Source organism: Physcomitrium patens, chromosome 19 (assembly GCF_059467195.1).
Source record: "Physcomitrium patens ecotype Gransden chromosome 19, ASM5946719v1, whole genome shotgun sequence".
NCBI lineage: Eukaryota > Viridiplantae > Streptophyta > Bryopsida > Funariales > Funariaceae > Physcomitrium > Physcomitrium patens.
In genome coordinates, this window is record NC_143428.1 from 6,640,063 (window position 1) to 6,654,835 (window position 14,773).

General features: G+C 30.6%; 1 protein-coding gene across 1 annotated transcript; it reads left to right on the top strand.

Annotated features, from left to right (window-relative positions):
- Nucleotides 1-7,525: 7,525 nt before the first annotated feature.
- Nucleotides 7,526-9,845, top strand: LOC112295719 (superoxide dismutase [Mn], mitochondrial). The gene is made up of 6 exons (XM_024547597.3): nt 7,526-7,912; nt 8,065-8,111; nt 8,452-8,577; nt 9,089-9,145; nt 9,378-9,449; nt 9,620-9,845. Exons 1-6 carry the CDS (start codon nt 7,618-7,620, stop codon nt 9,704-9,706), a joined length of 684 nt encoding a protein of 227 aa, XP_024403365.1. The 5' UTR covers nt 7,526-7,617; the 3' UTR covers nt 9,707-9,845.
- The last annotated feature ends 4,928 nt before the right edge of the window (nt 9,846-14,773 follow it).

Consider the following 14,773-nt stretch of genomic DNA (forward strand, 5'->3'; position numbering starts at 1 on the left):
TGGATGTCAAAGTAGTAAGAAGAGAAAAAAACTTATCCAGGACTGGGTAACAATCATCTCAGGTCGTCACTAGATGCTCAAGTGACTGCGGGGACAACGAGCTACCTGCCGAACCCCATTCTCCCGAAGGCTGTTACAATCTAGCGCTAGATGCCAGCACATTCCGATTCCAGTACACCTCCAGACCTCCTGCTTCATCTCAGAAGATAACAACCCATTTCAGTCGTGAGATACTGAAGTCCTGGGATTTGCGACACTGTTGGAGCGAGGCAAGAAGCGAAAGATCAGTAAAGTTGTGCAGCAATGTGGATCTGCACATTAAGTATGTATGCGCACATAGGTGTGCATATATATATATCTATATATATAAATATAAATTTAAATATATATTGTTGCCATTGTGACAAAATTCTATCTCATCTTTGCTTGTTGATTGTACAAGCAAAGATGAGATAGAATTTTGTTCAATTTTTTTATTAATACTCCAAAGAAATAACTCTATATTATTTGATTTTAGTGTTAATATTTTGATCTTTATTAATCAAAAGTATTGTCTCTCAATTTTTTTTAATAATTTTATAGATTACATATTTATATTAATGTGGTTGATTCATTTCAATCAAATCCTAAATGCTAAATCCTAAAATCTATTTAGAATTCTATTTAAAAATTGATTAAAATTAATTAATTAAACTTTAAATATTTGAATTTTTTTCTTTATGCAATAAAAATATCAATCAAATTTACAAGAGATCTTCCACCTCAAAATTTTATATACGATTTATAACCTATTTTGAATCATGTGAGTTCTTATTTTTAAATTTATCAACTATCATGTTGTATATATAAAATTCAACGTAGTTACAATATTTTTATAACCTTGAATAAGCTTTAATATTTACAAAGCAAGAAATCTTAAATTTGACCCTATTAGTATTTAATTTTCAAATAAAGTAATTAAAAATATTTATTTTAACAATCTCAACACTTATTTCTTTTTTTTTATTTAACTTAGTTAAAACTTTGAATCTTTATGACAAAAACTTGATCTTGATTGATAATCTTAAACTAAGCAAAGTTGTTTAATCAAATCATAAAAATTGGCATCAAGTTTTGAAAGATAATAAATATTTTAAGTATTTTGTATGTTTATAAATTTTAAAACAAATCCAACTTTTCTGTTGAAAGACCTAAACAAAATTATATTCATATTGCTTGATTTCTTATTCTATGTTTAATAAAAAGAATTCTAGTTGTTAGATCTAATTTAAAAATCTAATTTCACTTAAAGTTTATATTTTGTTTTATCTTAACAAAAACTAAACATATATCAAACTTTACCTTCATTACTAAATATTACAAGATTTCTAATAAATCTTAAATCATGAATTTTTAATATCTTCTTGTATATACAACTAGATATCTTCCAATTACTCCATTGATTGAGATTTAATTTAATAAGCATATGCCACTTAAACATACATACAAACTTGTTACAAATTAATCATAGATCAAGTCTAAATTCAAAAATTCAATCTAGTTCCGATTTCTACATTTACTCCCTTTAAGTGATTTAATATCCAAAAAAACCTTATTAATTGTTATTGTTATTAATATATATATATTTTTTAATTCTTTTGTAATATTTAATTAAAAATGCTTTGTACCATTTTAATATCTTCATAGCTAAGCCTCTCGTCTTACTCACCACTCTCTAAAAATACCTCCTTGTTTATCTTAGGTGATTAATTAAGTACTTCATTATCAATTTTCAACCTTGTTTAACAAACAATCATCTTTTAAGTATCAATCATAGTTTTTATAGTTTGGTTTGTATTATCATGACCTTTATTTTTCCTTATAGTCAAACATATTATCAAAGACAAGAATTTGTAAATTGTAAATAAAACAAATGAGACATTTTTGTATTATGTGGAGTCTTGCTTGAGAATGTATTGGACTTTTGGCTATGGAAGGTAAATTAAAAATTGCAGTAAGAAGATCCTAAAAACTCTAATAGAATCCTAAATATATTCCAATTAGGGCTTAACAATCATAATCAAATCTTAATCAAATCCAAAAGATGTCTTTAATTTTTTTAAAAGAAGCATAAAAAAATTATAAAAAAATTTATAAAAACCACTAAAACAAAATCCTAAAAAATCCTTAAAAAGTTCTAATAAAATCATAATAAAATCCTAATGTAATCCTAAACAAACTTTAATGAAATCCTAATGTAATTCTAAATAAACTCCAATAAAATCCTAATGTAATTTTAAAAAAATCCTAATGAAATCCTAATGTAATCTTTATGTAATCCTAAACAATCTTAATCAAATCCTAATATAATTCTAATCAAATCCTAATATAATCCTAAATAAATCTTAATATAATTCCAAAATATCTTAATGAAATTCTAAGAAAATTCTAATCAAATTCTAACCAAATCCTAATCAAATTCTAAATCCTAAATTAATCTTAATCGAATCCTAATCAAACCTTAAATTATAAATAAATCTATAATCAATCTAAAAATATATTTAAATATATATATATATATATATATACATGCATAATATATCATAATTATGTAATCTATATAACTATTTGTTATATAGCATCTACAATTATTTTAAACTTTATAATATAATTTATTAAAAAATCTTTATTTTCTAGTATTTTTATGTTTCTTTTATATGATAATTTTAGAATTACATATATATATATATATATATATATATATATTTGGTTTTAAAAGAAATCTACAAAAGATACATAAATACATACTAAATACATAGTTTCAAATTACAGATATTTATTTTAATAATATAATTTTATAAATCAAACTTAAATTTTATTAGTTTATTAAAATACTCTAATAATTTAACACATATATATATATATATATATATATATATATGATATTTTATTATTTATTATTTTAAATTTGAGCTAAAACTATATTATATTTTGATTCGCTATTTTTTTGGTTTTTTACTTTTTCCTTTGGTCATGATTCTAAATTTTATTACTTACAAAGAATAAATCTGAACTTAATTCACATTGTCATATGGAGCGATAGTTAAATTCTACCTTTCGAATGTGTCTTGTAATTGCCAAAATATTGAGATTAAAAAAATTGCTATTATATCTCATTTATATTTTACAATCCCTTTAATAATCCTACACATATCCATTCTACTTCTACGTCTTGTTTTATGAATTATATATATTACAAAATATTTAAATATAGACTTACTTCATTTTTTCTAATTAATAAAATGACTTAAATCTAACTTATAAATTTAAAATATTGCACATCTAAGCCCTTATACAATTGTGAAAGCCATATTTATTTCCAACCATGTGCTGTCGAAATGGTGTTAAATTAAACTTTTTATAAGGCTTTTTTTTAAAAAGGAGCCGTTTCTAAGAAATAATGTCAGATCATAAATAATACATATATTGCTCCATAATGCAATCACATGCATACAATCTATCTTCTCTCTTTTATTATTTTTTTACTTTTAAAAAAAAACTTTTCACAATAGTTTTTGTGTTTAAATTTTAATAATATGTAAAAAATATCATTTACTTTTTAAAAGAAATCATAAGTTGTAGTCAAGTGAGTGTTCTACATAATACATTAATAAAAATTCTTAATGGAGTTAATATTACTATATGTTAAGATGTAGTTCATATTTTTCCAAAAGAACTAATTTTTTTTTTCCGTAATCTATAACATTTAAATGAAACCAAAGCTATATTTTATTAAGATTTTTTTTAAGGCATATATGGCTAGAATATATTTATTTACGTAAAGTCTAAATTGGCAAAAATATATATATAAAATGCATGTCTTAAGTTGACAAGATATTTGCAATAGAGTTTTATATGTTTAGTACTTAATTATCTACATGAATTTATAAGTTGAGTAATAATGGAAGGAATTTGAATATATGTTTATTACTAAATTTAGACAAATAACTTATAAAAAAAAATTTAGTGATCAAATAATCAATTTCTATGTGAATGTAAGTAAAGTTATTGTTTTTTTTATAATAAATTAAAAGATTTAATTTTTTGTTTACAAACACAACATTTTTTGGATAATACAATTTGATCAAAATTCAAATTGAGATGATTATTTTTATTTTTTATTAAATGATAATTTATAGGAAGTTTTAAATAACACTTTGAGCAGCCTACAAAAGAAAAAAACTATAAAAAGATGTAAACTATGAGGAAACTCACAATACAGACATATACAATCATAATATGAAACATATTCTAACAGTCAGAACTATTTACTTATTTGGGATGAATATAAACACTTGTATCATTTGAACTCTTATACTTGATAATATGTAACTGGCACAAGCTTGCTTAATTATTGTACAAACAACTAACTTTGAAGTAATTTCATTAAAATCCATCAATAGATATAGTATCAAAATAAAAAATTCTAATATGGAAATTTAATTGTTAATACTGTCTATAAAATCTTGTTTAATTAACACTCTAAATGATAAACACAAATATCTTCCAAGAAATAAGTAGACTAATGTAAAGTCTACCAATCATTAAAAAATAAGACTGTTTAGTATATATTGTCATTGTCTTACAATCCACCAAAACAATGCTATGTTTTTAGTAGAAAGCATAAATAAAGATCTAATGATAAAATATAATTAGTTTGAAGATAAATATTTAATATTAAAAAACCATGCATTTAAAAATTAGAGAATAAAATCTTCAAGGCTTTTTTAAATATGAAATTTAGAATTTAACAACTCAATAAATTTCATATATATATATATATATATATATATATATATATCATTTATTTTTTTTTTTTATTTTTTTTTTATTTTTCTTGAATGATAAATTAAATTTTATATTTTAAAAATAATATTATAACATCTAAAAATGGTAAAATTTTATAGTTTATTTTATATTTTTAATATAAATACATGTATAGAAGAGTCTCTTCTTTAAATAAGAATTTTAGTTTTTTTAAAGATAAATGTTTTTAGAAAAATCTTAAACCACATATAGTTAGCAAAGCAAAAAAAATGGTTTTTAATTTTAGAAAGAATCTCTGTATTCATTGAAACAACAAAACTATGAAATCAAACATGAAGCTTTGTCTTATTCATTTTGCTCTCATATCCAAATACTTATACAAAATGTCATATATTTAATCTGATTTCTATATATTATTTTGATATAATTAAAATTAATATTTATGATTTAAAGTCGCTATTATGTAAGATTAAAGGTTTTAAATAATGTAATTATTCAGTCTTGTCGTTTTTTTTAAAATACTAACAAAAATCATTTTGTAAATATGTGAGTGTAGAAATTTCTCAAAATCCAGAAATCACTAAAATAAAAAATTTAATACTATTTATTTCTGATTTAGATAAAATTAATTAGAAACAATGAGATTTTTTTTTTTTTTTTTTTTTTTTTTTTTTTTTGCAATTTAAAAATAGCTCGATCAATAGTTTTTATAAATTCATTATAAATGTTATATATTTATTTTAGCTCCAAATGGGTTTAAAAAGCAAACTTTTCTATTAGGTTTTGAAAAGTGCACCCAGGTTAGAATTGTCTTCCACACGAAGCATAGAAATGTTTAATATTTTAAAAATGTGTGATATTTTGTCTTTTTTTGTTGATATTGGAGTTTCTTATGATTGAGTTCCTAGTCATTTTTGTATATAATTGAAGAAATATTAATTAGATATTGAATTTTATAAAAAAAGAACAAGGTTGTTTGTTGTCTATAAATATGGTATTATGCATTAAGTTATTAATCAATTGATTAAGTTTTACAAAAGAGTTGAAGTTGAAGAAGTTATAGAGTTTAACAACAAAGTTTTAAAATAAAGTTGTAATTAGCAATGAAGAAATAATGAACTCATGCTTTGATAGAAAATTGATTTTGCATTACAACATATAGTCTACAAAGGTTTATTAAGATGAACCAAATAAAAAAAATTTAAATATTAAAATTTAAAAATAGATTAAATATTTTTTAAATCATTTTGATTTATACATTAAAAATAATGGTGTATATTTATCTAAAGAGCCATATATCTATTTATTTCAACTTCATACCTATTTATAATATGTTACTTCTAAAGCAGAGCATGAAGGTCTAAAGTAAACAAATAATAATAATAATAATTTTTAAAATTCAAAATGTGATATTACATAAATTCAAGATATATTATATAATTTGTAAATATTACAATATATGTATATGTGTGTGTATAAACATAGGAAATTGTTAAATTGACATATAAATTTACTAAATCATTTCACCTATCATCATTGGCTGTAGATCCAACTATTTTTCATTAGTTTTCAACCAATACGGATTCAATAATAGAGATTTTTTTGATGATGGTTAGGATAGGTGGATTGACTTTGTAAATACCTAAGTCAATTTAACAATGTATATATATAATATAAATTTTTAAAATAAAATATCATCAAAAATAATAAAATTAGCATATATTATATATTTTTATGTATTTTGAATCTAATTATTATTATAAATTTATCATAATTTTAAGTAGTGATTTAAAATCTATTGTAATTGAAAAGACTTATATTTTATTCTCTACCATAAATCTACAAAATTTTCTTATTCTTAATTACATAAATATATGTTTTTCTCATAATACTTAAAAACAAAAATTAACTCATCTACAAAACCAATGAACAATCATCTAATAATGTCTTACTGAACGAACATAAATTAAAAAATCATTTTAACAAAAACATTGTGATACAATTATAAAATTGGAATACAGTTTTTAAACATTTACTTAAAATGTAAAATTTTATTATATTTTGTGCATTTTCGTATAAAATAGCAAAGCTTATCTGGTTGTAGCATATTTGCTATAAAAATGGATGATTATCATTACCCCAAACTTATTTGTTTCTAAAGTGTATAAATTACATGAATTTTATTTCATTTAAGGTTTGATAGAAAAGTTGTTGAACTAGAACTGAATTTCAAACCATGGGAACTATGGAACTCACTTCAATCATGAGAAACACTGCATTTACTTTTCCCTTTACAAAACTGAAACCAATTTTTATTTAATGCCAAAAATTAAGTCAACTAATTATCCTATGTAATATTAGAAATCAATACATTGCTTAAAATAAAAAAATATACTATGATTACACCAATCCAGTGCACAACCTAGTCCACAACCAATGCTAATTGCAGACTTTTTTAATTTGATTTTATGAATCATTTTAGAGAGAAAACCTCAATCAAGACCAACTATTTGATGGGTTTTGAACAAAATCTTATTCCCAATGGATGGATCCAACAGCCATCTGAACTGTCAGCACATGGACACGTGGTCGCTATTTGACCCCCTCTACCTCCATGCAAGCACGCTCATGGGCCAGGGTGGGGGTCGGTGTTGGGGGGCTCCTTCCACAAGCTAACTTGGCACAACCCCTTGCGATGTGTTTTCTGAGGCCGCGTTGCGTTGCGTTTGGTTTGGTTGCATTGCATTGCAGGGAGTTGGAGGTTGAGGCATTGCGATTCTGCACATTCTTACACCACATCACTCCATCGCCATGGCAGCAGCACTCATGCAAACTGGGCGCCGATCGTTGCTCACCTCCACCCGGTTATCGGCGCAGAGGAGAGCCATGGCAACTGCCACGCTGCACACTGAGAGCTTGCCGGATCTCGACTACGACTACGGGGCGCTGGAGCCAGCTATCAGCGGGGAGATCATGAAGCTTCACCACCAGAAGCACCACCAGACCTACGTTACCAATTTCAACAAGGCTTTGGAGCAGATGCACTCCTCCAATGATCCACAGACCATTGTTGCCCTGCAGTCCGCTATCAATTTCAATGGCGGAGGTACGTGGTTAGAACCTGGAGTTTAGGTTTGTGTATTTATTTTTTCCTTTTTTTTTTTTTTTTTTTTTTTTTTTTCTCTGATTTTGGAGGGGAATCGGCTTGCGTGGGTTTATGTTTCTTTTTTTGTTTTTTTGGGGGGGTTTGTGCTGCAGGGCATGTTAATCACTCAATCTTTTGGAAGAATCTTGCACCCATCAGTGTAAGCTCGCGCACTTAGGTTTTAATCTGGGTGATGCATGTTGGGTTCAGAGGTCTTTTAGTTAGGAGAATATTGCCCTAATTGTTACCATGAAACCCTACATGCTCTGGGTTGTTTGTTATTGGGGAGGTTTATGCTTTGCGATTTGGTTATGCGGATGTCCAGTTAGACTCATCTGACAACTTTCTCATTCTGGAGTTTTGCGCACAGAACGTCTCTTTGGAGATCACATGTCCTGGGCTGTGATAAGAACGATTCTAGTGAGGACATTTAGAACAGAATTCCCTGAATTCATTTCTGATCACAATTTTGCTCTTCTCAATATCAATGGCTTTTGCAGGAAGGAGGAGGTGCACCCCCTCAGGGAAGCCTTTCTAAGGCCATTGATGCACAGTTTGGGGACCTGGACAAATTGATTGCAAAGATGAATGCTGCGGGCGCTGGTGTGCAGGGATCCGGCTGGGTGGTACGATCTATAATGACCTATTTACCTCGCAACATGCATATTCGAATATGCGACCTTCTTTCAGTCTATGTTAGCCCTCGTTTACAGTTATAAGACTCATCCGCACATACATAGATATTTGCCCCCCCATGCCGCTCCTATCCTTTGCACAACGCGTCTGACTTCTCCATGATTGTCCTCGATAGCAGGCGAGGAGGGTAGTGAGTGGATGCGTATGCGAGTTCTCATCTCTAGGTGCTAGGGTCTCGGAATTTAATTTTTTGTGTAAGGTAGAGGTGTCTGTGAAAGGCAAACGAATTGGCATATTTTAGGGATCACCAGCGTTACTTCACGTGCCGACCACCAGTATCTAAAAAATATTTGTAGCTAATTTAAACCAAATCTTCTCTTAATTAATTTTTGAGATTATGGTTTTCAGCTATTCTGCAATTGAACGACTTTTTCTTTCACTCAACTCAGTTCTAATAATTATCTGGAGCTGGGTGTTATAATCTTGTATCTTTGTGAGCAGTGGCTGGGTTTGAACAAGGATTTGAAGAGACTTGAAGTGCAGACAACCATGAACCAGGTTTGTGAGGGTTTTAATGCTTAATTGGATGATCAAGTACGGATTCTAGCGTTGATTCATTTGATTTATTTCTTTTCTTGATATTCAGCATGCTGGGTTTTGCCAGAGCTTCAGATATATGGAAAAGTAGGAGGCTTGTAGACTCATTGTTCCTTGTTGAGATTCTTTTTAACTGGATCTGTTAGCTTCACATGATTGATGGATAACATGAACATCGTTTGGAACCGCTCAGGATGCCTTGTCGTCAAAGGGCCTCGTTCCCTTACTTGGAATTGATGTCTGGGAACATGCCTACTACTTGCAGGTAAAATCTTCTCCCTGTGTGATTGCACATCTTCAATGAATTTTAGCTCCATGCTTGCTGTCATCGTGTGAAATGTGGAATAACCATCTGCTCACATGTTGTATTTGGTTACTTCACAAGTGTTTCTAAGAAAGTTCTAAAATCTGGAATTTTTAATTGTTGGCAAGTAGTACAAGAACGTGAGGCCCGACTATCTGAAGAACATCTGGAAGGTTGTAAACTGGACGGATGTGGCTCAGCGCTTTGAGAAAGCCTGATTGCAGCAAATTTTACGTATAGTTGAATAATCCTCTACTATCATTGCTGCGTAGCATCCAATGTGAAGAACTTTTAGAGACAACCAGCCTATGGCTTGTAATTTGGAGAATAACAGGGCTGGTTGGGGTTTTCGCTAAATTGTATCGCACCACAGAAACTTTATACTGTTTCTTTTTCTCTCTTTTTTTTTAATTTTTTAATTTTTATTTATTTCTTCTTCTTCGTCTTGGTTTGAAGGTTTTAAAGTTATTGTTTTAATTTTCCATCTACTTAAATACTTTTGTTGAGGCACAGTACGTCCCTTCCGTATTGATGTTGTGTTTTTTGTTCATGACTTTTTCATCATTTTCAAGTTGCAATTGTTCGTCTCTCTGCCATATGTACGCATTGACAGTGCAATAATCAACAGAACAACACCAAAAGGAAAAAAATATAAACAGTTGGTATAAGGTAAACAAAGAAACATAGAACATCACATATGACAAAATTTGTCCAACTCTTAACACTGGTTTTTCTGCTTTTGAGGTCTTTCTTCCATCGTTAATGCAGTTTTTTTCCACATATTCTTATTCATAACTCTGTTCTTTTCGAAACTTAGTTCTGATTTTTATGGACCGTATGGATCGGAATTGCAACGATTCTGCCTCGACATGGATGCGAAGTGTACAAAGTTCGTAGCATATCAGAACTGAGTGAAGTAGCGGAATGCGCAACTAAACCATCCTGAACTGGAATGGAGTTGGATATGCATCACTCTCACGCACCCAGCTGTTCTGCTCAACTCGCCGAGGCTCCGCAAATTTTCGCAACCAAACTGAACTGACACTAGGCTCTGGTGCTCTGCTGACTCACAGTTTGAGAACACAACTCGCTGTCCTCATGTGCCTTCACTGTCATGTTCTGAGAGGTCATTGCTATTTGATACTAACCCAATCATCGGCGCTGTGTTGCAAGATCTCGTCCCTAGCAGTCGGCACCACCGTGCACAGAATACCAGTGATATTCAAGCTTTTGAACTCTCCTTCCGGACTCATCCTGTTTCTTGATGATTTATGCTTCGATCACAGCTGCCACCTAAACTCAAGCAGAGCTTGGTGGGAGTGAGTCGCGGTTCTAGGTCGACTGGATCGAGTTTGGTGCATATCTTAGACATGAAGCGTCGTGCCCAAGAGTCAAGGTTTGTGCCGCAGTCTGCTGCATGCACGAGGATTGTATTCGTATCATGTTGCTCACGAATTGATGGAAACGAGAACCTGTGAGGAGCGTGACAGCCGTGGGATTGACTCGGGGGGACCCGCTGGTGGGTGGGATTTGGAATGTGATTCCATGCACCCGTAATCGCACGCACGAATAGGAGGCAGCGCATGCCTGAGACAGATTTTGCTGCGAAAATTCCACCTGACTAAAAGTTCTTGCTGGCCCATTCCAACATAGATCCATCGAGGTTGGCGCCTGGTCTTCTCAAGATGCACATCGCGTGGCGACATGCCTGTGTACAATTGAGACTATTTGGACATCTCCGGCGACTCTATGAGCTGCTCTGAGCGTTCTAGGATGCGATTACATCTCGGACATGGGCATCAAAAGAGAAGTGGAAACTGGCATATGTTGGAACATCTGTCTACCCCTACTCTTCTCATCCACTCCTCTGTAGTCTGTTCGTTTTGTTTGTTAAAAACATTCTCTTGTTGGATTAGTTTCTTTAAAACATTCTCCTGATCAGTACTCAACTCGAGGCAATAAGTTTTTTTCTTTGTGCTGTTACGCTTCCCGCAGTGGCACTATGTAGATTAGATCATATTCAATATGGGAACAGAGCAAACTTCCTAGGGCCGTTAGGAAAGATGTGACATTCTCTTATCGAAGCTTTATTCTTCTTCTTTTCTCTTCACCCACTCAAAACATATTGTAGATACAAGAACTTCTTTTTAACAATATACCTCTGGATCATATCATCTTCAGTTTGCCACCTTACTTATTCCATCAAATCTGAGTTGATAGAATAGATTAGGCCATGATGGTGAAGCACGCATACGCAGTCACGGAACCTACCAATCAGACAAAGATTAGCTCCGGCATCAGAGTCTAACATTCGTTTTCAAACCCAGTTGCAGTTCAACGATTGTATCAATCTCAAGAGTGCACAATCTTTGAACAATATCACCTAAAAAGGCCCAACAACCATTGGATTTGGACGTACATGATAAAGAATGTCTTGCATCGCGATGAACTTTACCAATACTGTATAACTCCACTGTCATCAGTTATGTCAACTGCGAAGCAACTCAGGCAATCAAGCGCACTCACTGCAATCAACAACAATGCAAAAAATGCGACACTATGTCTTATGAAGGAATATAAATAAGTGCACTTGTGTCGGACAAAAATCAAGCAAAGGTATGAAGCGTATAATGGACCTTGGGGATACATGCTAATTGAGAAGTTCTTCATGATGCAAAAAACTGATAGCAATAGCATGGATAATTTCTTGATTGATGTAAAAGAGGTAGTCGACCTGCAAGAAGAAGTCAATATAGATCTGCCTAAGGACATTGTTGTTTGGGCCACGGTCAAAAGTCTCTTACGGAAGTACAAATTTTAAAAAGAATGGCATTCAATGGTGACAAGCTTCCTTGTTATGAGGATATGGAATCCAAATTTCTAATAATTGTAGTGTCGATGAATCTTGGTGAGCCAGATCACACAGGTGATGGACTAAAAGTACAAAAAAGCACAACAAGGCATGAAATACCTCTTAGTACTAACTACAGTCAAAAGGCTTGGAGGCTTGATAATCTGAGACTTGATTGTTGCAACTTTTGTGGTGAAAGTGTAAAATAAAAACTCATATTGATTGGACTAAAGACTAGAAACATTAATTGATTCAAAAATGCCAAATGACAATGAAGCACATTAATTAGAAACAAAAGAAATTTCAATTGGTAACAAATAAGAGTATATTTGTAAGACAAATGCAATGTACATTAGATCATCAAAGACCAAAGTTGCCCCTTAGCAACTACAACCTTAGCATCTCTTTTCCTTATGGAAGGATTGCTATTGATAATTTTGGCTGTTGATGCCTCTACTGTAGTCATATTTACAATTTCAGTGTCATTGGATACACACCATCTACCAAGCCTTCCATTGGTTCTCTTGAAATTTGAATAGCCTTTAATCCAACCACCTACAAGTCCCTTCTATCTCTCCTCCTCCTCTTCTTCCATAACATCTATACATCTTTATTAGTCCCATTGCCATTTTTCTTGTCTACACTTATTATATATCAATGATACTTTGATAAACCAAACACATTACTAGTAATTGATTACAACTTGCCACCGAATTACTCCACAATGGACATTTCAAAACTTTCCTAATAACCTTGTAGTAACAAGAGACAACTAGTTCATCTACATAATTTCTTTGCTTATGCCAAAATACTTCTTAGCATAATAAATGGAAGCAAGAACATTTTTTTTATACAAGCAGCTCAAAACCTTTATTAACAACATGCCATGGAGTTTGAACTTTAGTTGATTTATGAAAACAAAACTTGGTTTTTAGTTTCATTACTCTCTAACAAATATGCAATCATTGCTTGTTAGATTTTTTAAATCAAACTTGGTATTGATAGTACTTCCATACTATATAAAAAATGCCTTGTAACTCAAGGTTTCCAACAACAATAAGATATCAATTACCAAAAAATATTTTATCTAATTTTTTATTTAGAAAAATTCTACATGCTTGTAGTCTTGGTTATCTATGATCAATAGCATACTTACCAAATGGATGTCCTAATAATATTCTTAAATTGCCTCCTCAAAGAAGAAGTATACCTATAGTAACTTTCCGATTTTTTTTGTATTAGGTTAAGAATAGCTTATTTATCAATTATATCAAGCCTTATATAGCTTCAAATAAAATCTTCTTATGTGGTACTCTTGAATAGACAATTATTTGTAGAGTCAGGATATGTCTCAATCCCATGCTAATTTCAATGATTTCATATATGATTCTTATGACTTAATAATTTTATTACTTTGTATTGGTGATACTAAAATTACAAGAAGCTGTCTAGGCCTTATTTTTAAGTTGAAATAAAAACTTTATAATAAGTTTGCCATAACTCATCTTAGGGCCATATGTCATTTCTTTGGAGTCAAATATACATATATTGACTATGGCTTTATTATCCATTAGACCAAGTATGCTCACTAACTTCTCATAAAATCCAACATAAAAGTATCAAATCCATCATACATACCTTCAAATGAAGAAGTCAAACTACATTGTGACATCGACACACTATATTGTAATATGCAACTCTATCAAGCTTTGATAAGTCACCTATATTGGTTAACCAAAACTTGCTTAAACTAGGCCTTTGTAGTTGATATTTGCAATCATTATATAAATATTCCACAATAATTCCATCTCCAAATTACATGCAAAATTTTGCACTATATACATTGATATCATCTCTTACAAAGTTTAGGAGGAAAATTTTCTTTTGAGCTTCTTAGATGCAAATTTTGTACACAATCCTAATGATTGCATATCTATATTAGTATATCTATTCTTCTAAGGATGCATGCCCATCTCTTGGAGTTCTTCCAAACAAACCTCAATAATAAGATCTTTGTCACGGCCATAATCATGTAAGCTAATAATTACATATAGAAATAGGTAGAAGTAAGTAAAAGTAGATAAAAGTAAGTTAATTGTATAATATTTAATATAGAAGCTTCCTAGAAACTTCCTAGACGCTGCTTTGACTTCATAGGTGTCTTTAATTGACTTTTTGGATTAGAAACGTGGTCAACAAGTTGGCCATGTGCCACACATGTTGTTAGCTTGAAGATCAAGCTAACTATGTGGCCCACACGTAGAAAAACTTGCCTTGTAAGTCAAGGCATGTGTCCTACAAAGTCAACACATATTGGAGGTCCTATAGAACGTCGCCACGTAGCCCCTAGTTAGATAGTATATATAGAGACAAGACTGAAGGCTTCTTCACTCTTGTCAACTCCTTTCTTGCTTCTAGTCTAGTTTCAAGGGTC

Bases quoted from the DNA above. Each gene is read 5' to 3' on its own strand.
- LOC112295719 (XM_024547597.3), top strand. From the start codon at position 7,618: ATGGCAGCAGCACTCATGCAAACTGGGCGCCGATCGTTGCTCACCTCC. The intron at 7,913-8,064 runs GTACGTGGTTAG...TTTGTGCTGCAG, and splicing joins TATCAATTTCAATGGCGGAG to GGCATGTTAATCACTCAATC. The intron at 8,112-8,451 runs GTAAGCTCGCGC...TGGCTTTTGCAG, and splicing joins AGAATCTTGCACCCATCAGT to GAAGGAGGAGGTGCACCCCC.